This window comes from Micromys minutus (assembly GCF_963924665.1).
Source record: "Micromys minutus genome assembly, chromosome: 24".
Classification (NCBI taxonomy): Eukaryota; Metazoa; Chordata; class Mammalia; order Rodentia; family Muridae; genus Micromys; species Micromys minutus.
In genome coordinates, this window is record NC_137959.1 from 32494462 (window position 1) to 32519619 (window position 25158).

At 42.3% G+C, this 25158-nt stretch overlaps 2 protein-coding genes across 2 annotated transcripts in view; one reads left to right on the top strand and one right to left on the bottom strand.

Annotated features, from left to right (window-relative positions):
• The window catches only part of PKD1L3 (polycystin 1 like 3, transient receptor potential channel interacting), a gene marked incomplete at its 5' end in the record, with an annotated part of 60384 nt that extends 60213 nt beyond the window's left edge, over positions 1-171 (top strand). Inside the window, one exon of the mRNA XM_080937139.1 lies at positions 1-171. Within this exon, the coding sequence (XP_080793265.1) occupies positions 1-127 (127 nt within the window). The 3' untranslated portion in view covers positions 128-171.
• Positions 76-21759, bottom strand: IST1 (IST1 factor associated with ESCRT-III). The gene is made up of 9 exons (XM_080937423.1): positions 21675-21759; positions 11112-11214; positions 10203-10383; positions 9752-9839; positions 6180-6263; positions 5630-5740; positions 4492-4692; positions 2376-3858; positions 76-176 (listed from the first exon to the last, which is right to left on the bottom strand). Exons 2-8 carry the CDS (start codon positions 11197-11199, stop codon positions 3754-3756), a joined length of 858 nt encoding a protein of 285 aa, XP_080793549.1. The 5' UTR covers positions 11200-11214; positions 21675-21759; the 3' UTR covers positions 76-176; positions 2376-3753.
• Between the last annotated feature and the right edge of the window lie 3399 nt (positions 21760-25158).

The window sequence follows — 25158 nt, forward strand, 5'->3', positions numbered from 1 at the left end:
TTCCTCAAATCTCCGGGAAAGATCATCAAAGTCTATGTCTTCTGATGCTGAGGTACTGGCTCCAGCAGATGCAGTCGGGAGTGTGTCTGGCACCGATGGCAACTCAGGCAGTACAAAGGTATTGTAATTATCCATGGGTCTGGAAGGGGGCTTTGCAGGAGCTTCTGGTTTGGGTCCTAATTAAATCAGATCAAAGAGCACAACTTTACAAGTGGCAAAGGAATGACTAAGCCATCCTTTGACAAAACCAGTACCAAAAACCCCACAATCCCTTTTGGCAGAAGACTAAATAAATAACCCAAAATGCAGGAGAGACCAAGGATGTAGCTCAGCGAGGGTATTTGCCTAGCATACACAAAGCTTAGTTTGGTCCCCAGCACTGCACACAACTGCCCATGGTGGTAAATGCCAGCACAAGGGAGGTAGAAGCAAGTGGATAAGGAAGTCCCAGGTCTATTCTGTATATAGTTCCTCCACCTTGCTCTTCTTTTCTTTCAATGCTGGAGATCAAACATGCTGGGCAAGTCGTCCACCATTGAGCTTACAGCCTCAGCCTCTAGTACACTCCACACCCAACTTCTCTAATTTCAAATATGTTTTCTGGGGTGCTAGTAGCACTTCATTTTATTTTTAAATTTATTTTATGTGCATTGGTATTTTTACTGCATTTATGTCTATGTAAGGGTGTTGAGTCTCCCAGAGCCATTGTTACGTTACAGACAATTGTGGGCTGCTGGGACTTGAACCTCGGTCCTCTGGAAAAACAGCCAGCGCTCTTGACCACTAAGCCACCTCTCCTAGCACTTCATTTTTTATGAAAATTCACCCTTACTGTTTGTGCCTATTTTGTCCTCTGTGCTGACTAGTTTGATGTCAACTGGATGCAAACTAGAGTCATTTGGGGAAAGGGAATCTCAATTGAGAAAATGCCCCCACCAGATTAACATCAGAGGCAATACCTCCCCTAGGTCCAGAGTGGTATATGAAAACAAGCTGAAAAACAGAGCTGGCCCTGCTGGCATGGGCACAAGTGACCCAGCCCCAAAGGCATGAGAGTGGGAAAGGCAGTTCTGCCCCCTGCCAACTGGATTGGGTTAGTCAGGGCAGTGCTAGAGAGCTCACCCTGGTGGTGCAGGAAAGCTGGCCAGCTGACTAACTCACTACCCCCAGGGCTTTGAGTTAGCCCATCCCAACATCTACCCCATCTATGCTGGAGCATGTAAAGCGACCAGTTCTACAAATTCGCTCTTACAGGGTTTCTATGACACAGGGCAACAAGAGGATATCTAAGAACAGCCCCAGTGAGGATCTAGTATTGACCAAGTAGCAGAGGCCTTGTACCAGACCAACGACCCATTGCAAAGAAAAATGGACTAAAGGGTTTACTGTGGGACTCACTGTGACACTACAGTTTCCACAATAAGATGGAAGGGGAGGAAACTGCAAGGGTGAAGGGTGGGTACAGGGACATGACTGGGATTGAGATGCATGATGTGAAATTCACAAAAAAAAATCAATAAAAAGTTTTTAAAAGCTATGAGTTTAAGCACGTAATCATTCATCCCTAACTTCTGCCTCCAGAATCCTGCCCTGTCTTTCTTTGACATACATGTTTTATCATATAATAGAAACCTAACACACCCTTCTTTACTACCTCACTTCAAAAACCAACTGTGGGGGAGGGCCTTGAGTGACAGGCGGTTCAGTGGTTAAAAATTCCTTCCAGAGAACATGGAGTTTAATTCCCCGGACCCACATGGTCACTCACAACAGTCTAACTTCAGTTCTGGAGAATCCAATGCTCTCTGGTCTCCAAGGGCATGCTGCATGCACATGGTGTATAGTCATACATAAACATGGGGTGGAGGATGAAGAGATGGCTTAGCCATTAAGATTATATGCTCCTCTTCCAGAAGACCGAAGTTCAGCTCCTACCCAATTCAAAACCACCTGTCAAGCTAGGCCGGGTTGGGGGGAAGGAAGAGGAGCCACAGGGCGGGGACATGTGCCTTTAATCCCAGCACTCAGGAGGTAGATCTGAGTTTGAAGCAAGCCTGGTCTACAGAATGAGTTACAGGACAGCCAAGGTTACAGAGAAACCCTAAAAACAAACCACCCTAAGAGGTTCCTTCAGCCTCCATAGGAACCTGCACTCATGTATATAAAACCCACATACTATATAAATGATGAAAAAAAATAATTTTTTAAAAACTTGAAAAATCGGGGCTGAGAAAAGCAAGAAGTCCTGAGTTCTTTGTTAGATACCTATCTGAAAAGAGGCTATGGACGATGGGTTGAATGCCATGGCCCTGGAGAGAGAAACTGCAAGAGAGTAAGAGGATACAGCACTGTGAAGCTTTTTGAAACATACTCACCAACAATCTGTGCAGAAGGAACATTTTTATCACCATTAATGTCATCAACCTGCAAAACAAAGATTGTTACGAAAGGATAAAAACAATGATATCTCTAGACAAAGTACTAACACCAGCTTGTTTTCCAAAAGCTAAGTTATTCACCAAAAGCACAGAAATTGCTCCTAGGAAAATGTCTCCTAGTCTCTCCATGCCTCTCTGAACCACATAAGACACCATGCCAACCTCTGACCTACTAAGCAAAGAAAGAAAAATCTTACCACACTGTGACACTTTTCAGCTTCCAGGCAAAGCAAACTAGCAAATCTATTAAGAACCAAGGCCTCAAGGACTGAAGATCCACCTCATCCCACAGACAGGAGGCCATGTTTTGATACATGGAATGCTAAAGCTTGAGAAAGACTCAGTTCCAGGAGAAAACACATCAACTAGAGATGAAAACCAATGGGAAGAATGATAAGCAAACGCAGGATCAGGGAGAGCTTCCTAGGTGAGTCATTTACATAGCACACCCACACCAATTTGTTCTCTAAGTAAACCATGAGCTGGAAACAGCTCTCAAAGGCAAGTATGTATGAGTATGTATATACACAAGACTGGCAGAAAACAAGTAATTCTGAAGCAGACACAGTTCAAGGCATCTTTACCACATGAGCCATTTATGAAAATTTCCATATACTCCTAACACTAGGAGCTGCAGCTAGGGCCTCCTGCACAATAGACACACCTTGCCACTGAACTACTTCCATGGTTTTTGTTTTAATTTTGAAACAAGGCCTTAGATTGGTGATCTATTTCAGCTCCCAAACTGCCACATGCTTGTTCCATTTCAAGTTTTAACTACCAGAATATGAACTAAATGGGCACTTCTGATTAAGTCAAATACCCTGTTACTATCCTTCCCATGAATGTTGTGAACTTAAAGGACAAATAAATCTGCTGCTCTAATAAATATAGTATCAAATTATAGCAGCTCAATGTAATTCTCAGACTGGTTTAGTAGGACAAATGTATCTACATTAAGTACCCCAGAGGTACACTACTTCCTTTTACTGTTTTAGATGGGCTCATGTAGTCCAGGCTGACTTGAACTCCTGATCCTTCAATGTGCTGAGACTGCAGGCATGTGTTCCTGTGCCCATGTGAGTACTGTAACTTCCTGAGTACAGCTCCTTCCTGATCCCTTGCTTCAGTACTGACATAGCATGCCCACCACAAATGCCACCAACGCGTTCCCCATCTCCAGGGCGCTATGAAAGCAACAAAGAATCCAAAAGCAAGACCAAACCCATACTAATTTGATCAAAAATTTGCCTTCCCTGTTGTCATTATTTTGCTCTCTTCATGGGATTCACTCTCCTGCCGTTTACCAAAAGGCTCAGGCACTTACAGATTCATAGGATGGGGGAGTTGCTGGTATCTGAGGTGGGTGAATGTTAGGAAAGGCCTGGTAAGTTCCCACTGGCAATCCACTGAAATCCGACTGCAAGAGAAAAGCAGTATCAGAAACACTACCCCCCAATCTGTAACTTCTAGATGGCCTGGGAAGAAATATGTGTAAAAACACATTATGTACATATGTATATAGTCAAGATCCTCAAAGGAAAAAAGGATCACACATGGTCAGAAAGACTACAGGCATGAAGATCTACAAAGGTTATTCTTCAAGTACTTTAATGTCTGCCTCAAGGGAAAAAACTGAATCACTTGATTGCTACCAATGACTTACTATAAAACGAGTATCCTAGCAACCAAGGCTTTTCAGCCTGGTAATAAAGGGAAACTCTTGTTTTCAGAAAACAAAACAAAACAAAACAAAAAACCCTACTAACATTGCTGTAACAGGTTCTCAGCTGTCTAGTAACCCTCCCTAAACTGGTTTTCCTAATACTAGCTATAGATTTTTCTATTTTAGTTCTTGCAGCTAAAGCCAAGGACTTTCCAGGATTTGACATTGTTCCTCAATGCACCTGCTTGACTACTCAGCTAATCTAAGTGTTGTTACTGTTCTGTATTCCTGGTAACCTAAAACTTCTGTGTGTCCAGAGCCCATCTGGTCTCTTCTGCAGCATTTCCTAAGCATCCACACTTTCCTTCTATATCCACACATACTTACTGGTCCCTTTGGCAGTGGGTATGAGAAGGGAGCATTAGGAGATGGCATGGGCATGGGCATGGGCATGGGCACGATCCCATCAGGTCCACTAACAGGGGCTGTGAACCCGCCCCCTCCTCCTCTTCCAGGACCACCTTTCTTCACATCATCTGTAAATCCAACATCAATAAGATCTGTCTCCACCCCAACAGGAGCTTCTGCCTAAGAAAAAGACAGAAGCATATATTAATCCATGGCCATAGCCATGTTCCCTAGAAAAGTCTAGGGATACATATAGAAGCATAAAAGTTGTCTACTTTGGTCTCATATAGCCCAGGCTAGCCTTGAACTGATCCTCTTGCTTCTACCTCCCTAGTTAATGGGATTAACTGCACTTTTGCTAACCTGACACTGTTTTTCTTTCATCAACAGCTGTAGGGAAAGTGACGGCATTAGGGAGAACACTACACCGTAATGCTGCACCACAGCCTCAGACAATTCCCTAGGAAGCACGGTTATTCTTAAGGGAAAGCAAGGGAGGCAAAGGTCTCCAAGGGATAGAAGGGGACAGAGTAGAGAATTTAAAAATTTAAAAATCCCTGCTGTAGGAGATTAGGAAGAAAATGTTCCAGGAAAGAACACCTTGTCCAGCAGAGGGAAGGTCTAAAGAACACATTAATAGTCCTGAGAGCTGGGGAAATGCTGCTGTCCTGGGTGTGTTAGAGGTTGGTTAACGTAGGAACTATCATACCCCACTAACTTTAATTGTTGAATCATTATTATAATCAGAGACAGAGAATTTGTTTTACACATCTATCTACACTCCACTTTCTAACCACTCCCTGAAAATAGCACAATAAGTGAACTATGTAGATCGTGGACTACTGCTATGTACAAGGGGATCCTCCATCTCTTCATGCTCACCGAAAGGCAGAGATAACATGCTTTACCATTTCAGTCACGGCTGTGCATTCTCAAGCTGCCTTCATTAGCTCACTCTCACACTTTAAATGCCCTGTGAGGTTTGCAGTTATGTTTATTATATAAGAAAGTATCAAAGGCTTATGTGCACCAATTCAGCTAGTATAAATAATAGCTCCCTGCTCCTGAAGAAGTCCTACATAGTCAAATTTCCCTTTGTGCTCAGGCATAAACTTACCATGACCACAGAGTCAGGTTCATAAGGTACATTGTAATTCTTGGCAATTTCAATCAGGTATCTCTCCACTAGGATTTTGGGTGGGGCTTCTACACTAAGTTTGTGCATTAGCTGCAATAAAAGATTGATGTTAAGAAGCATCCATACAATCAGCCTAGTCCCGACCTACTTCTTTTAAAATTTAGTTTCTCTCATCTTCCTGGTATAACTGAGGAAGATAAGAATAAAGATGAACTATTTTTTCCCAGTCAAAAGGTACACTACAGGTCAAGTGCTTTCCTCACTCTCTAGTTATGAGACAGGTACTCAGCATTAATGCCTTCCCCCATTTCATTTCTCCAACCCTTCTTTCCACTTTCCACTTCCTAACTCACAGAGGATGGAAAAGAGAAAAGCTCAATAACGCGGTTCGGACAGGGAGAGAGCCAGCACTGCAGGCCACACAGGTATATCCCCAGCTACCTCAGCCATGCACCTGTACAACTCAAACGCCTGCTGGTAATCAAACTACCTGTCCCGCTGGGTCCTACTTATCAGAGAGGTTCATTACCCTATCATTCACAGTCCCAATCTGGTTGGTCCTACACAGCTTGCCATATTCCTTGCTGTATTTGGCACAGAGCTGATCAGCAACCTACAAAAAACAAAAAACAACAACAAAAAAAAAAACTGTTAACAGAAACTACTCCCATAAACAGCTTCACAATTTCTCCTATCAACATTAAACATATCTTTACTACTAGGTTTTAAAAAAAAGTCAGTTGTTTTTGTTTGTTGAGACAGGGTTTCTCTGTGTAGCCCCAGCTGTTCTTGAAGTCACTCTGTAGACCAGGCTGTCCTTGAACTCAAGCAATCCACCTGCCTCTGCCTGTTGAGTGCTGGGATTAAAGGCATGGCACACTATGTCCAGCAAAAACAAAACACAATGTCTACAAAACCTTGGTAGGTGTACATTATTTTTCATTTACCCAGAAAGCAGCACCTAACTGCAAACACTCTCAGTAAGTATTGATAAATACTCAAAGTGCAGTTATGAGCTGAAAACGTGGTGTATGCCTATAACCCACTAACTAAGGTGGTGGAAGCAAAACATCAGTTCAAGGATAGCCAGGGCTACATGCCCCACCTCCAAAACCAGTAATATATGATGAACAAAAAGGACACTATTAAGCTAAGCAGTGGCAGTGCATACCTTTAATGACAGCTCTTGGTAGCAGAGGCAGGAGCCAGACTGGTCTACAGAGGAAATTCCAGGACAGCCAAGGCTACACAGAAAAACCCTGTCTTGAAAAACAAATAAACAAAAAAAAAAAAAAAAAAAAAAAAAAAAAAAGACACCATTCCTAAGGAGTCTTATCTATGTGCAAAATTATAATATTAATAGTAATAATAACCCAATAAAGGTCCACCTGCAGCCACTAAAGGAAGGTACAACATGCAAATCAGACCTGAGCAGAAGTTCCCTCTGAAGAGGCAATATTTGGAAGATTGTCAGAAGTAAACTAAGCAAAGAGCTGGGTACAGTATCATATATCTGTAACCCCTAATGAGAGGCAGAGGCAGGAGGACCCCCACAAGTTTGAGACCAGCCAAGGCTGCATAGTAAGAAACAAAACAAGTTAACTCAACAAGATAGAAAAAATATTGTTCTAGGAAAATATGTAAAGGTTTCCTGGGGCTAAAACATGGCCAGTTCAGAAAGCCAAAACAAAGTCAGTAGGTCTAGAATGGAACTTAAGGTATTTGGTAAAGACTGAAAAGAGTTACATGGGAGCCAGATGCTACACATCATAGATCTATAGAACATGAGAATCACAAAAAGCTACTTCAGGATTTGAAAGCAAGGAGTTGCCTTAACATAGGATTTGTTACCTTAAAATGCTTCAATTTTATGGCTTACAACTGTGCAAAAACAGTAAATTGTGAACTGTCCACAGTAAGGCCTATCATGTCAGCACTCAGGAGCTCAAGGTTACTTTTAACTACATAGCAAATGCAAAACCACTCTGGGTTATGAGACCCTGTGTGGTAGATGAATGTAACTGGTCCTCACAGGCTTGTAAGGAGTGCACTATTAGCTATGGCCTTGTTGGAGGAAGTATGTCACTTTGGGAGGGATTTGAGGTCTCACATGCTCAAGCTAAACCCAGTGTGGCACACAGTCTCCTGTTGCATGCAGACTGAGATACAGAACTCTCAGCTACTTCTCCAGCATCATGTCTGCCTGCACACTGCCACGTTTCCCACCACAACAATAACAAACTAAACCTCTGAAACCGTAATCCAGCCCCAAATTAAATGTTTTCCATTATAAGAGTTACCATGGTCATGTTGTCTCTTCACAACAATAGAAACCTTAAGACTCCCCATCTCAAAAAAAGAAAAAGAAAGAAAAAGGAAAGAAAAAAATAGCATTTGCTATAGCGGCTCACAACTGCCTATATATAACTCCAGTTCTAGGGAACCTGGAACTCTTGTAGCCTCTGCAGAAACCAGGCATGGACATGATACACATACATACATGCAGGCAGGCAAACACTCATACACATAAAGAGCTTAAAAACAGCAACAACAACAAAATGTTCTGGATGGATGTAGCTCGGTAGAGGAGACCTGCTCAGTATGTGTGAGGACAGACACAGCTGTGTGAGGGCCTAGGTTTGACCCCCAACACCACAAAAACAAGATGACAGAAAGCAAAACGCATATTAAGCAAATATATACGTGTCTAATACATATTTTTCTCCTTGTTCCTTCCCACGCTCCTGTCCTCTTTGAGAAAGGTTATAGAATGAAATCTAGACTGGCCTTTACTCATGCTTTTGCCTCAGCCTCCAAGTACAGGGACTATATGCACAGACTACCACACCCAACTAAGAAATAATTTAATACTGGCTGGTTTTGTGTGTCAACTTGACACAAGCTGGAGTCATCAAAGAGAATGGATCCTCTGCTGTAAGGCATTTTCTCAGTTTCCTCAAGGGAAGGGAGGGCATTGAGTGGTGCCATCCCTGGGCTGGTAGTCCGGGGTTGTATAAAAAGGCAAACTGAACAAGCCAGGAAAACAATCCAGTAAAAGGCACCCCACCATGGCCTCTGCATCAGCTCCTGCCTCCAGGTTCCTGCCCTGATTTCCTTTAGTGATGAACCAGTGTGGAAGTTTAAGCTGAATAAACCCTGTTTGTTGATGTCAAGGCAATACATGGACAGTAGAGAGTAAGGTGGGGACAAAGTTTTTATACGGCAGGAAAGGAGGAAGGAAGGAGAATCAAGAAAAAGCCAAAGAAGGAGGATCTAGATCCAGGAGTCTTAATTGGCCATAGGTAGATATGAATATTTTTAAGGATTTCTATAGGTCAATTTGTCTTATCTAGGTGAGTGGTTTATATCTTTGTCAACAGGTTGTAAGCTTATTGTGTGGATGTATTGTGGACTGAGAATTTAACATATAAATCTTATTGATAAATTATTGATTATTGAGTCATGATTTTACAGGGCTGTGGGAAATGTGAAAAAAGTTTCCAGCTGGGAGAGAGAAAGCTGGGAAAGGGTGGCTAGCAGACCGTGTGGTAGAGAAGCAGCCGGGGCGAGTGGTTCCAGCTCAGTGGCCTGCAGCTCTGTGCAGTTCGGCGCTGAGTGAGAATGTGTAGGTAATCCACAATTTTTAAGATATTTACTGCAAAACCCTTTCCTCCCCAACTTGCTTCTTCATCATGATGTTTTGTACAGCAATAAAAACCCTGACTAAGACAGGCAACAACCTTTGGCGCTGAAGTAAGTCCTTTAGAAAGTTGTTCATATTCTCAAAACAATTTCTATGCTATGAAGATCTGAAAAGTGACTGATTAACAAAGCCTATTTCAAAGCCAGAAGCTTGTGTACAAGATACCCAGTTAAACAAATAAACTTTAATAATGATACAAAAAAACTACAGACTGGGCATGGTGCCATTTCCTTTCATTCCAACACTCAGAGGCAGAAGAAGAGTAGTTCTGTGAGTGTTTGGTTAGCCTGGTTTAGATGTAAGTTCCAGACCAGCAACACTGGCCAGTGACACAATAAGACTTTGTCTATAACAAATCCAAAAATCAAATGTCTATTACAGAAATTGCTTATACTCACTATTTTCAACTCAGCCACTTCCGACTGCAGCCGAGGAGCAGCCCAGATCAGTGTAGATACAGATTCAGCTAGACCAGAATCTAGCTCCCTAATGAAGAAAAAAATATGTAACTTAACATTCTTTAAAACAAACCAACAAAAGCCACAGTCATTGTAATGTCCAGGTACTTGACAAATTACACTGGCTTCTGGAAACTAGCATTCTAGCAATTTCATTTCCCTATTTTGCTTTTGGAGAAACTAAGTGACACACCCAAGTGCACAAACCTCAAAGAAGCTGACCCAAGTGAGACTCAAACCTGGGACACTGGACTTCAGAGTCTGTTTTCTTTTCACTAACAGGCAAAAGATCCTTGGGTATGTGAAAGAACCTCTCAGTGTTAGCTTGCTGCGGATCCACGTAGACTGAGAAATTATAGATATGTTTAGCCTCTAAGGCAAGATATCTTACTTCATAGACTGGATAAGGCCAAACCGAGCCAGCAGCAGGTCACAGTACAGCTCCAGGATCTCCATGGCCTCCACAAGGTAGTCTTCCCGGATTATGTGCTCCACACGGATGCGTGCTCGTTCATCCTTTCCAGCAGCCAGATAGTCAGCAATCTCCTTCCTTGCTTTCTGAGCCAGTTCCGCTGGGACACAAACCCCACTCCAGTCACACAGCAGTAGTGCACTGGAACCTGGCCAGTAGGCAGACCTCCACCCACCAAAGAAGACTGAGAAGATGGGTGCTGTAATCTACAGTATCCGAACTCATACTCCCTTAGCACACCTACTCTCTTCATTACTACTCTAGAATCTGCCATCCTGTACAGATAAGACTATGAGACTGACTGACATTTTCAACTCAGGAGCCATAGACTGTAAACCACAATAAGGAGGCTTGAGTGCCTAAGACATAGAAAATGGCAAAAGGTGTGCAGATCATCTAAGCTTAGCTTCCTGTATACTTTTAACTACATTAGATTACTTATACTGAATTATAGAAATGCTACATAAATGGTTGTTATAATGAATATTTTGTAATAATGACAAGAATTCTGTACATACTCAATGCAGATATGCAGATACATTTTTTTCCTCTGAATACTTCTGATCAGCATTAGTCTGAATGCATGGATGTGAAACCCATGGATTCAGAGCATACAATTACAGAGGGGTCAACATTATGTCCCTTTCTCTGCAACAAAGTGTCTCAGTTTAACTATACATGAAGCAGAAGCAGACATGTATCCTAGTTAACTATACAGCTATGAGAAAGACTCCACAATACTAGCTTCAAAGATCCAGCTTGGGATGCTGGCAGTTCATAGTAGAAAAGGATGGGGGTGGGGTGGTATGGTACAGTAACAGTACTCACTTTTTTTTTTCTCCAACAGTTTAAGACGATTTATAACTAATCTCAAATTGACTCGTAAGCGCTCAGCTTTGAAACCAGAGCCCAGCATGCTGTCCTGCTCCTCCTGGAAAAAGTAGCAGCACAATGAAAAGTCCAATTAGTTCAGGAACTAGCACTACTTAGAGTCAGACTAGTACCACAGATCAGAGTGTTCTCTTTCCTTTTTTTCTTTTTGGTGTTGGAATTAAACCCAGGACTATGTACATGCTGAGCACATCTCTACTCACTGAGCTATCCCCTCCCTCAGCCCCTAGAGCTTTCCTAAAACAATGACATGATCTAAACATCTTGTTTACATATCATTTTACCATTGTTCAAAGAACTGAGTGAACAGGAACAAGTAGATATGAAATATAAAATAATGTGGTGAAACATAAAATTAGTATGTAGGTATTGGCCTTGGAAACAAGTGAATAAAAAGACAAGGAGGCCAGGCATCACTGGTGTCACACACCTTTAGTCCCAGTACTTAGGAAGCAAAGGTAGGCAGACTCTGAGTATGAAGCCAACCAGGCCTACGTAGTGAGCTCCAGAATAGCCACTGCTATAGAGACAGGCTGTCTCAAAAAACAAAACAAAAAACTAGGCAGGAAGTATTCCATTAAAAAAAAAGATTTCAAAAATAACGCTCTTTTTAAAAAAGTTTGCTAAAGCTAGAACCAAACTCAAAATATCCTCATGTTAATTTCTCAAACTGCAACTAAATCCGAGTCTTTGAGAAAAGCTATTGTCTGGTACCTCAGAAATGTCATTAGTATATAGTTAGACACAAAGTGTTATACAAGAGCATGAACAAAAGCTCGAACCTGCTTTATGAAGTTCTATGACAGAGTGCTATTTACCAAAAGTTGTGCCAAGCGACCATTACAGTCAATGTAAACACAAGATGTCAGGACGCATACTGTGCACTGACCACTGTATATTCTGTCTCATGACATTACAATTTCTATTTCTCTCAATTTTATTTCTGGACTCAAAACTTTAAAGCAATATAATATCTGAGCAGAAGCTGAACCTGATAAAGTAAGCAAGGAAAAGAAAAACCGGACAAACAGTACAAACATTAGGACTAGTATTTGCTTGTGTAAAAGCACTTTCAGAAGATAACAGGATACTTTCTTTTGTAAAATGGCCTCCAGAAACCTTTATACTACACTGGAAAACTTCTATCCAGGGTCAGACAGTATCTCTGATCTATTATGCTGAAATACGATCCATCCATTCAACAAGAATTTATTATGTGTCAGAAACTGGCTAAATACTGGAAATTAGGAGATAAGTACAGCCTCTGATTCTCATAAGGAAATTATATTCTATTGAAGAAAAAAATAATTAAAACTCAGGAAGCTATCAGAGTGTTTGAAAAAACAAACCTATAATCCTAGAGTCTCTCAACTGGGAGTGACTGGAGACATCTGCATTGTCATAACTGGAGAGGAGGCTATCAGCAACTAGTAGGCAGAGGCCTAGGGTACCATTAAACATTCAAGAATGAACAAGACAGTGGCCTTACAGTCTGTCCCAACCTCAACAGAACTAAGACTGAAAAACCTATTGTAAAGAAATGACCTAAATTCTTAGGACAATCAATAAAAGGTCCTCTAGATGGCAACGCCTAAGTAAGCTACATCTTAAAGAACAAACCAGACATTTGTAAAGGAAAAATCTGTGCCTGATGTGGTAGTACAAGTTGACACTTGTCAAGATTCTGTCTCAAACCAAAAACCTCCCAAGCACAAGAAGTTGTGTGTGTAAAATCCCAGGTTCCAGAAAACAAGAAGCTTTCTGAGAGTTAGACTCTAGCAGAATACTCTAATGCCAATACTTAGCAGAACATGTGTTGATAGATCCAAACAGTATCAATATTCTCAGGCACTCATAGCAGAGATGAATTGGAAGTAGAGAAGAAAGGCAAGCATTAACAACTATTATACTTTACTTTCTAGTAACCTGTACCAAGTCAGCCAGCAACAGTGAGCAGAACTAAGAATAAAACGTAAACACAAGCCCAGCATGGCATCTGTACCTCTAGACCCTGAAGAAAGAGGTGGGAAGATTCCTTGAATCTTAATAGTTCCAGCCAGGGTAACATAGGCAAACACACTAACCTAAAACCTAAATTCACCTGAAACCAAACCCCAGGTAAACAATCTATATCATGTAGCACTGAGTCCTTTATTGCACTATAAACTATGATAGAGCTCAGATCACATGTACAAGGGCCAGGAAAATGGGAGTGTGCACACAGAAAAAGATGAGGAAGGATTGTAGAAGCCAGAGGGGTCAAAGACACAAGAACAAAGCCCACAGAATAAACTAAGCAGCTCTCATGGGAGCTCACTGAAAAGGAATGGCAAACATGGACCCTATATGGGTTCGAGCTAGGTCCTCTGCATATACCTTATGGTTGTATAGCTTGTGTTCTTGTGGGACTTCCAACAATGGAAGCTGTTTCTGACTCTGTTGACTATGCTTGAGACTCCTTTCTCCTACTGGGTTGGTATGTCCAGCCATCAGTCATTGTATCTCATTAGGCCATATTCAGTGGACATCCCTGGGAGACCTACCTTTTTTTTTTTTAAAGGGAAACTGGAATTGATCTAGGGGAGAGGTGAAGTGGGGTAGGAACTGGGAGGAGTGGAGGGAGAGGAAACTGAGGTCAGGATATAATGTATGAGAGAATAAATATATCTTTAAAAAGAAAATAGGGGCAGGTGGAGGTACTGCAGAGGCTGCTTAGTTGGCAAAGTATATGCTGCTCAGATCTAACAACCTGAGTTCAATACCAACAACTACATAAGAAAGCTGGGCCAGCAGAGACAGGCAGATCCCTGGGACTCAGAATAGCCAAACAGCCTAGCTCCAGGTGAGCTCCAGGTTTTCACTTAAGAACCTGTCTCAAAAAAAACAAGGTTGACGGGGGTGAGGGGCAGGGGAAGGCAATGATCTGGTATTGGGTGGGGGGAAAGGACTGAAGCCCTGAGAGCCAGCAGAAAGAATGGAAACAGGCAACCTAGGGAGACAGAATGTTGGGAGGACCCTCCAGAATGTACTAGAGAACTGGGAGGTAAAAGACCCTCAGGACTCAAAGGTGGGCAGGGGGACCCTAGATATAATGCCCTACAGTAGAGAGAGGGAACTTGTAGAGCCCACCTCCAGCAGAAAGACAGGGCATCAAGTGAGGGATGGGGTTGTTATTCCACAGTCAAAACTCGTAACTGTTCCTGTCTGAAAAAAACTGCAGGGATGGGAATGGAGAATAGCCTAAGGAGAAGGTTCAGTGACAGGCCCAAAAGGGGATCCAGCTCAAGGGGAGGTCCCAAGGCCTGACACCATTACTGAGATTATGAAGTACTCACCAAAAGGGACCTATCATGACTGCCCTCCAAAAAACCCCAACAAGCAACTGAAAGAGTCAGATGCAGATATTTACACCCAACCAACAGAAGCTACTGATCCCCGTGGTTGAATTAGAAAAAGCTGGAAGAAGCTGAGGAGGTTGACTCTGTAAGTGGACTAGCAGTCTCTATTAACCTGGACCCCTAAGATCTCTCAGACACTGGATCACCAACCAGGCAGCATACACCAGCTGATATGAGTCCCTAAACACATATACAGCAGAAGACTCTCGGTCTGTGTTCAGTCAGAGAAGATGCACTTAACCCTCAAGAGACTGGAGGCTCCAGGGAGTTAGAGGTCTAGTGGAGTAGATGGGGTGGGGACATACCACCAGAGATGGGGGGATGGTGTGGGGGATGGGGTGGAGGGGGTATGGGATGTGGAACAGTAGGAGGGTGGACTGGGAAGGGATTAAAACCTTGAGTGTAAAAATAAAATAAAATAAGCAAGGTTGTCAACTCCTGAGGATCAACACTGGAGGTTCACCTCTGGGCTGTACATGTTCAAACAGCTTCCACAAGTATGTATTGAATTTCTTCGATAATGAGCCCTAGCAATACACTAGCTTAGAAAAAATGGACTGAAGAGGGAGGGCTCCGTGGTTAAGAGCACTTCTTGCAGAAGACCTGGATTCACCTGCCAGCACTGACATGACAAATAGCTCACAACCATCTGTAACCCCAGTTCCAGATCCAAAACTTTCCTCTGGCCTACGTGGGCACCAGGCATGCACATGGTGCACAGACCTACATTTGATCAAAACATACATATAAAATAAACCTAAACAAAAAAAAACTTACTGCCCTTGTGGAATCTATAAACCAGAGAATGTATCATATCACTAATAAAAATAACTAATCAGTGACCCCACCCCCTAAAATGATGTTATAGTTTTTATGACCTTGTCAGAACAAAGGTAACGACACTGGGGAATAATGCAAAGTTGTAAGTTAGGGCAGAAAATGCCAAGATTTCTGTTTTTTAACTAGGCTATGTTGCAGGCTATGTCACTTCTACAGTATATCAAAAAAAAAAAAGTCACATTTTTATTTTAGAGGTTAGAAAACAAGGGATGGAAAGATGGCTGCTCAGTGGCTAAGAGCATTTGCTGCTCGGGTTTGGCTTTCAGTACCAGTATAGCAGCTTACAACTGTCTTGGAAACCCCAGTTCCAGGGTCTGGAACCCTCTTCTGGCTTTCACAGTTGTGCTCATGGTGGACTTGCAAAATGCACAAAACTTAAATTTAAAGAAAAAATAGAAAACGCAGAGTAAGAAACTTGGTGTGGAGGATCAATAACAGAATGAAAAAGTACAGCAGTCAGTACACTTAAAGAGAGAGCAATAAAAGTCTCCAATTTGACAAAGAGAACTGAGTCAGGCAGTGGTAGTGGTGGTACACACCTTTAATCCCAGCACTGGGGAAGCAGAAGCAGTAGGATCTGAGTTCAAGGCTAGCCTAGTTTACAAAGCAAGTTCCAGGACAGCCAAAGCTATACAACAATCTGTAATGAGATCTGATGCCATCTTCTGGTGTGTCTGAAGACAGCTACAATGTACTTGTATATAATAAATAAATAAATAAATAAATAAATCTTTTTAAAAATATTGAAAAAAATGGTGACAAAAAAAAAAACAAAACAAAACAACAACAACCTAGACAAGAAACTCGATTAAAAATTGTGATAAGGGGAGTGCTGGAAAGATGGAGGGAGGGCTCAGTTAAGAGCACTGACTGCTCTTCCAGAGGTTCTGAGTTCAACTTCATGGTGGCCTAGAACCAAATGTAATGGGATCAGATGGCATCTTCTGGTATGTAACAAGACAGCTAGAGTGTACTCATAAATTAAATAAATCTTGAGAGAGAAGGGGGGAAAATGGGGAAGGAGGGAGGGAGGGGGAGAGGGGGAAAGAGAGACAGAGGGAGGGAGAAGGAGGGAGGGGGAGAGAGAGAGGGGGGGGGAGGGAGAGAGAGAGAGAATTGTGACAAGGATGCTAAATAGATCTACCTGCACAACCAAGGGCTTCTGGCAGGAGAGTCAAGGTAGAAATGTATGGATGGGAAAAGACTTTTTCGAAGGGGCTGACTACTGGGAATTTGACCATGCTCCAATGAGTATACAGGCAACACAAATCGGACTAACGTTATGTGGGGGTTTTCTCCTCTTTTTGGAGGGTGGAGGGGTGGCTCAGTGGTTAAGAGCGCTGAATGTTCTTCCAGAGGTACTGAGTTCAAATCCCAGCAACCACATGGTGGCTCACAATCATATGTAATGAGATGATGCCCTCTTCTGGTGTGTCTGAAGACAGCTATACAGTGTACTTAGGTATAAAATAAATCTTTTTTAAAAAAAGAAAAAAGAAAAAAAAAAAAAGAATTGCCTTTGTCATGGTGTCTGTTCACAGCAGTATAACCAAGGGTGCATGATATGAAATTCCCATATGATCAATAAAAACATTATGAAAAAAAAATCTCATAAAAATGAATAATTGGAGACAGCTCAGTGCTTGTTGTACAATCATAAACATGGGAATTCTCATTCCAGCACGCATGTAAAAAGCTAGACACCCAGTGATCCTAGCACTGGTCTAAGTGGAGCCAGGCTCAGTGAAGCTTGCTGGCTTCCAGCCTCACCAAGAAAATTTGAATCCCAGGTTCAGAGACACCTTGCCTCGAAAGAAACTAGACAATGTGCTGGGATACCAGACACCCACTTCAGGACTCCATGCAAGAACACAGATGCATACACCTGTACATACATGTGCATATACACTAAACACACACATACCCATAAACACACATACACACACACAAATAAAAATAAAAGTACACCAGGCAGTGGTGGCATATACCTTTAATCCTAGGACTCAGGAGGTAGAGGCAGTCAGATCTCTGAGTTCAATGTCAGCCTCATCTACAGAATAAGTTGCAGGACAGCCAGGGCTACACAGAGAAAACAGGGGTTGGGGACAATGCAGTATGAAAAAGGAGCCCATTAATTTGAAGAGCATCAGAAAAGGATATACAGGAGGGTCTAGAGGAAAGAGAAGGGGGATGCATAATTAAACTATACTCACAAGATCTTTTTAATTAACAAAGCCTCGAATATTGTCAAAACAGAAAAATCTGTGTGTATCAAATTCCAGAGGGGCTGGAAATATAGCTCAATGCTAAAATATTTGCAAGATCCCTAGGTTTGAGCTTTACATTATGCCAAAAATAAAAACTACTTGAAAAGATACTAGCTAGAAATTCCCTAAATTAATACACATAAACACAGACTCAATAAACTCCAAACGACAAACCTAGAGATTTATGCCTCATCTTATCATAATCAAATTGCTGTAATCAGAATCAGAGATCTATATTTTTTCCAAGATAGGGTTTTTCTTTGTGTTTACCTAGCTGTTTTGAAATGCAGTCTGTAGACCAGACCAGCTTTGAACTCAAGAGATCTACTTGCCTCTGCCTCCCTAAATGCTGGGATTAAAGGTGTGCACCACCACACTCAGCCACAGATAAATTTTTTAATTTATTTTCAGTTCTTAAAAAAATCTGTCCTGGACTGGAGAGATGGCTCAGTGGTTAAGAGCACTGACTGCTCTTCCAGAGATCCTGAGTTCAAATCCCAGCACCCACATGGTGGCTCATAACCATCTGTAATGAGATCTGATGCCCTCTTCTGGTGTGTCTGACTACAGCTACAGTGTACTTAGATATAATAAATAATAATAAAAATCTTTTAAAAAAAGAATAACACATTATGGGATTTTCATTGTACACAAGTATAAAATACTTAGGATAACCATCACCTAAGGTGCAGAAGATAAAACAACCTATATAATGTTAACATTTTGTCTTCATTAGGATTTTACTGCTATGAACAGACACCATGACCATGGCAAGTCTTACTTACTGCTATGAACAGACACTATGACCACGGCAAGTCGTATAAAGAACAACATTTAGCTGGGGCTGGCTGACAGGTTCAGAGGTTCAGTCCATTATCTTCAAAGCAGGAGCACTGGGAGCATCTAGGCAGGCATGGTACAAGCATATCTAAAAGTTCTACATCTTCATCTAAGGTTGCTAAAGGAAGACTGACTTTCAGGCAGCTAGAGTGAGGGTCTTAAGCCCATATCCACAGTGACACACCTACTCCAACAAGGCCACACCTCCTAACAGTGTCACTCCCTGGGCCAAGCATATACAAACACATTTCTACATTCTACCACAAGTGGAAAAAGTCTCTAAAAACATAGCCACATCTATCACTTCTAGAACAGTATCATAAATAAACACATAAACTAAAAAGCACTTTAAATTTTTTTATTTTTAATTATTTATTTATTTACTTTATTTTATGTGCAATGGTGTTTTGCCTGCATGTATGTCTGTGTGAGGGTGTCAGATCTTAGAGTTACAGATTGTTGTGAGCTGTCATGTGGATGCTAGGAATTGGATCAGGGTCCTGTAGAAGTGCAGTCAGTGCTCTTAGCCTCAGAGCCACCTCTCCAGCTCCTAAGGATTCTTATCCATGTGTCTGTGTATGTGTAAGCCACATGCAGGTGGGAGTCCTCAAGAGGCCAGAAGAGAGCATCAGGGATCCCTTGGAGCTGGAGTTATAGGTAAGACACCAGAAGTGGGTGCTGAGAACCAAAACTGGGGACTGAAAAAGCAGTAAGAACACTTCACCCTTTAGACATCTCTACTTTAAAACACACTGGAAACTAGAAAGTGACCAAATAACCTAAAGGTAGCAAAGTAGTAAGAGCAGTGAGAAAATGATCAAACAAAAAGTAAGCAGATGTCCAAGTATACAGTGAATACATAACCAAATATGAGTGAAAAAACACCATTAAAAGACAGATGATTGGTCAGACCTGGTGGCAAAGAAATTTAATACCAGCAGTTGGGAAGCAGAGGCTGGAGGATCTGACTCTGAACCAGTCCAGTTTACAAAGCAAGTTCCATACTAGCCTGAGCTATATGATGAGACTCTTAAAAACAGTAGTGGCAACAGCAACAACAGACAAACAAGTGACATCAAGAGTAGTGATCCAGGGCATCAAAGACACAGCTCATCACGGCAGGTAAGAGCATTTGCTGCATCTACATGGTGGCTCACAACTGTCATTCCTAGAGGATCTGATGTCTTCTTTCTGGCCTGAGGGCACCATGCATGCATGTGATATGGACATTCACATAAAAGGAAAGAAGAGTACTGGTACATAGGTGGTTCCCAGCATGAGACACAGACAGGTAGGAGCATCATGCGTATAAACCAACCTAGACTACACAAGAAACCTGTCTCAAAAGTGTCCGAATAAAAAAAGAGCCAACTAATTAGTGTTAACAGGAGGAGCACTCCATATAAATAGGTGAATTCACCAAGAAAACACAACTGTAACTCTGAATAAATGCCTCTCATGAGAAAAGATTCAAAACACATGAAACAAAACTTGACACACACCAAAAAGAAACACAACAATCTAGTTATAGTTAGAAGCCTCCATATACCTACCTTGGTAGTAATTCATCAATCTAGCAGACAGAACATCAGCAAAAATAACTGTTCTGTATTGACTATTAATGAGTGCGAAGCAAACAGCAAACAGTTGAGTGTCAACTTAAGGATTTTAAAACTTTATTTGTGTGTGTGTGTGTGTGTGTGTGTGTGTGTGTGTGTGTGTGCGCGCGCGCGCGCGCGCATGCATATGCATTTGCAAGGGCCAGAGTACAAGTGTGGAACAATTATGGGTACTCTTTCTACCACATAGGTACTGAGGATCAACTCACACCAGGCTTGGCCACAAGGGCCTCTAAATGCCTAGCCATCACATGAGCCTTCCTCCTCTTCCTTCAGTCCAGCTCCTAGTCTATAGATGTTACCTGCAGAGGACCTGGATTCAACTCTCAACACCCACATGGTGGCTTACAATTATCCAATAACTCTAGTTCCAGAGAGTCTAAAACCCTCTTTGAACTTCACAGGCACCAAGCACACTTGTGATGCAGATAAACCTGGGACCCTAGACAAAGGTCTAGGCAAAACATAACACACATAAAATAAAAATAAATATTTAAAGGAAAAGAAAAAAGAAAAGGAAACCTCATTATCAGTAATTTAAAAGTTCTACTTGAAATCATTTGGTTAAACTACACTTTGTTTTGCAGTTTTACTTCAAACCACAGCAGGTTACACATAATTGGGACTCGATCCTGACCAGAGCTTACGTGGTAAAGATTCCAGGGGCTCAGGTCTTGTTAGAAACCAGAGACACAAGAAAAAAAGTAATCTGAGGAAGAAAACTGTGTTTTAAAAACACAAGTGAAAAATGTTAAGAAGCCCCATGACTTAAACACAAGGATACTGTGAAGTTTCCCATGAAGGTCAAAAACTTTGAAGGGTGTGAGATGTTAATAAATGTATCGACTAACATTTTATTAAGTAAGAAAAAAATACATGTATAAAAAAAGTATGACTGAAACAATGGCATGAGTTGATTGTTTGATTAAGGAGTTATACTCTTTTGTTGTTGTAATAATAATAACAATAACAATAATAACAATAATACCACCAGAACCAAACACTAAGAAGGCATAACAAAAGAAATGACAATCTCCTCCGGGAGCCGTTCATCATCAGATAGAACACAGAAAGCCCCCTTAGCCTCCCTCTGCAGTCCACAGCCCAGGTCCGGTCCGCATCCTACCTCAAGTTCAAAGTACCGAGTGCCTCGCCTGACTGACCACAGGACCCGGAAGAGGAGCGCTAATTCGGACTCTCCACGTCTGACTCACCCCGCAGCGACCCCGGCGGGTGGGGACAAGGCGTTCCAGGGGGTCCCAACCACAAGACACAGCAGAGGGGTGTCTCCTCAGTGCCCAGGTCATGCCCAGAAACCACGACCTCAGGACTCGTCTCGGCGGCCCCACCCCCTCCCACGGCCGGAGCCCGACCTCAGGCCTGACCCCGACCGCCAGGGCTTCCCCCTTTCTTCCCCGCTGACACGGCGCTGATGGCTTGACCTCAAGGCCCTAACGCCGGCAGGAGTCCCGTAAAAGCGTGGCGTAGAAGGAAGAGGAAGACAAAGATGTCTAAGGCTGAGGATGGCTCGCTCACCTGGAGGGATCCAGACGCGAAAACGGAAGAAGCCGACTTCCGATTAGCAGCTCAGCATCCAAAATGGCGACTCCCTCGACCTCACTACAGCTGACTCCAGCGGAGGAATCCAAGGGGGCCGCGTTAGCCACGCCCTACCTTGCAGAGATTGGCTCCGCGCACAACACGGGGCGGGGCTGGGGACTATTTCCCACGGCGGAGGAGCGGAACCTGACTTGTGACAGCTAACGTCACGAAGTGGGTTGAGTCACTTGCTAGGGGCGCGCCATGCAATTTGCCCGGGGCGCGGCGAGGCGAGTTGAGGCTTCTCTTGGAGTCTGTGCCCAGTACCCTTGTTCCAGATTCTTCCAGCCCCTGGAAAAACCGGCTGCCACTGCCTGGCAAACGACCGCGGTTCCGCCCCTACCTGGCTCTCCGGTCTCTCTATCCTGATCTCTGAGAGGCGGTTGGGCGAGATTCAGCGCTGTGGAGCCAAGTCCGCTCGCACCTTTCTTTTCTAATGCTCTCTCCGCACAGCCTTCACTGTCATTTGCTCTTATTTATATCTGTATTCTGAGGAGTCTTTTCTGGGCTTGAAAATGTGAAAGAGCATCCACTACTCTTGTTCTTCGCCCTGTTATAGAGGCCACAGGTATCAAGACTAAAACTGTGGCTTGTCTTGTGTCAGTCATGAAACCAGGACTGCGGGTTACCTTAAGAGGATTGTATGAATTGGAAATAATTGAAAATAACTGGCTTGTAACCATGCGTGGCATTTCAAAGCGCCAGGATTCCAGGACCTCGGAATACACAATATATTTGCATATATAAATTGTAGTTCTGCAGCAAGATCATGGCATTTGTTGCTAAAACTTTCTACACACACACACACACACACACACACACACACACACAAAGATCCCAGCAACAAAGTAAAATGATAGGAAAATTTCTCCTAAAGCACACATCAGTTTATTGGGCTCATTTACAGACCATAAGTGTGAAAGGTCACTTAACAGGCATGTGAGTAATCACTCGCCTTCAAATAAGGTGGTACCAGTAGAAATGAACACTTCCTGAAGATGGCTGTTGTTTGGCTCCAATGATTGTAAAGTATCACAGCCTTTAAAAGAAGTAATCTTTGAAAGGGGGCAGATTGTTCAAATTTAAAGTGCCTAGGTGCAAGTGTGTGTGGATGTTGTTTGGTTACAGTTTCAAACTAACCAATCATAAATGACACCCCCCCCCCCCCGCCAGAGGAATGGCATTAGATGATGGTCTACACGATATCAAATATTATTGCTATTTTGTACAAAACCTTTTAATGTAAGAAATGCCTGTGTATATATAGGTAAAATGGCAGCCAAAAGGCTTCAATTGCTTAATGGGATGGTAATGAGTACTGGAGTATCATTACTAGCTTTAGTATGTTTTCAGATACTGAAGTCAGGGTTGGAGAAATGGCTCAATGGTTAAGAGTGAACACTGCTCTTCCAGAGGACAAGAGTTTGGTTTCCAGCAGCTGAGACAGGTGGCTCACAACCACCTAATTCCAATCCCAGGGAACCTGACACCCGCTTCTGGCCTTCTTGGGTACCAGCACTCACAAGCAGAGACACAGTCACATAATTTAAAAATATATATATATAGTAATTTGAAAAGATGTTCAGAGCCATTAACGAAAAAAGCAGGAATACATTTGCTAGACTTGTTTTTAATCCCAGCACTGTGGAGGCAAAGGCAGGGGGATCACTTGTCAATTCAAGGCCAGCCTGGTCTACCCAGAGAGCTCCAGGAGAGTCAAAACTTTTCTGAAAACCTTTTAAATAATAAAGTGTATAAAATTTAAGAAGAAAGGGGAAAGAAGCCCCACCAGAAATGAGGCTGCTGTCCTGTAATCCCAGTGCTTGGAGGGTAGAGGCAGGAAGATCAGTAGTCCACTATTGTCCTTAATGACATAGAGGGTTCAAGGCCAACCTGGGCTATAGAAGACCCGGGTGTTTTGTTTTGTTTTTCTTTTCCCAATGGTTCTGAATTCTCACGATTTTAAATGAATTCTCATGGATATATACTATTATATGTGAACCATGCTTTTTCTCTGAGACTAGATTTTACTATGTGACCCAGGCTATCCTCTAGCTCCCTATATATTTTTTTTTTGTTTTGTTTTGTTTTGCTTTTCCATGAGTGTGGAGCCTGCAGGCATGCACTCCCTATACCTGGCTTGGACCCTAGTTATTTAAGCTCTATTCATGGACATTTAGGGTATTTCCAATATTTTGCTTATGAACAAAGCAGAGACCAGACGTTTACCAGCATGAACCGTAGCTACTAGGTACATTCCCAGAAACAAAAGAACTGAGTCAAAGAGTAGGTACAATTTTATGATTGTAAATATTGCTTAATCACCTTTCATAGAAATATCAGCTTACATGGCTAACACCAAAGCATGAACATTTCTTTCTCCGCATGCCCCTGGCAGTACAGTTTAACTTTTAAGATTGTTGACAGCATCGTAACCTCGATCAAACCCTAGAAGCATATAGATATTTTTATGCCTGTAATCCCAACACTCAAGCGGCTGAGGCGAAAGGACTGCCACAAGTTCCGTGTTAGTGTGTGCTCTAGTATAAAACCCTGTCTCAAAAATAATTGTAAGCTGGAGGAATAAGGATCAGCAGTTCAAGGCCATCCTCCCCACATAGAGAGTTTGAAGCCAGCCAGCTACTGAAAAATGCCATTAAGCTCCAGCCTAGTGTCTGGATTTATTTAGAAAAAAAAAATAGCTTCCTGTTTAAGAGTTCCTTTGGACTCAGTGATCATCGCCTTTACCTTGGGTTTTAGCAAAAACCGGCGGTCTAATATTAGAGACTCTATAATATGTCAGTTATGAATTGTACTACAACCTGCCAAGTTGTTCTGACATTATCTGGAGATGGGGTGGGGAGCCGTGCTCAACAGACCGGCTCCACTCAGAAGCCAAATACAATCAAAAGAAAAGGGACCTACTCTTTCACTTGAAAATCTTTTATTATAGGACAGAAATTAACATATAAGGTTTATTTGGTTAGCCAAGTAGTCTTTGTGTGTGTGTGTGTGTGTGTGTGTGTGTGTGTGTGTGTACGTCCTTATAATTGGTGGCTGTAACTAAAATTTAGCACAGTGTGAGTTTCAGAAAAAGTGAGTTTCTCACTAGCAGGCCAGTCAGACCTGTTTTTGAAGATCCCCTCCAGCTAGGATTGGCTTTGCACATTGTTAAATGGTTGGGAAAGGATGGTGGCAGGGACAGGAAGTGGTAGTGACCTTACCTTTCCCACAAAGCCTAAAATATTTACTACTGGGTCCTTTATAGAAAACGTTTGCTAACTCATGCAATGAAAGTATTGCATGTTGTATTTTAAAAAAAAATGTGATGGCACAGTCAAATGCACTGGCTTTGATTTTTGTTTTGTTATATTAAGACAGTCTCATGGAGCCTAGACTGACCTCAAAAACAAAAAAAAAA

Bases quoted from the DNA above. Each gene is read 5' to 3' on its own strand.
- IST1 (XM_080937423.1), bottom strand. From the start codon at position 11,199: ATGCTGGGCTCTGGTTTCAAAGCTGAGCGCTTACGAGTCAATTTGAGA. The intron at 10,384-11,111 runs GTGAGTACTGTT...TTTGTGTCCCAG, and splicing joins ACTGTTGGAGAAAAAAAAAA to CGGAACTGGCTCAGAAAGCA. The intron at 3,859-4,491 runs GTAAGTATGTGT...TTTCTCTTGCAG, and splicing joins ACCCACTGCCAAAGGGACCA to TCGGATTTCAGTGGATTGCC.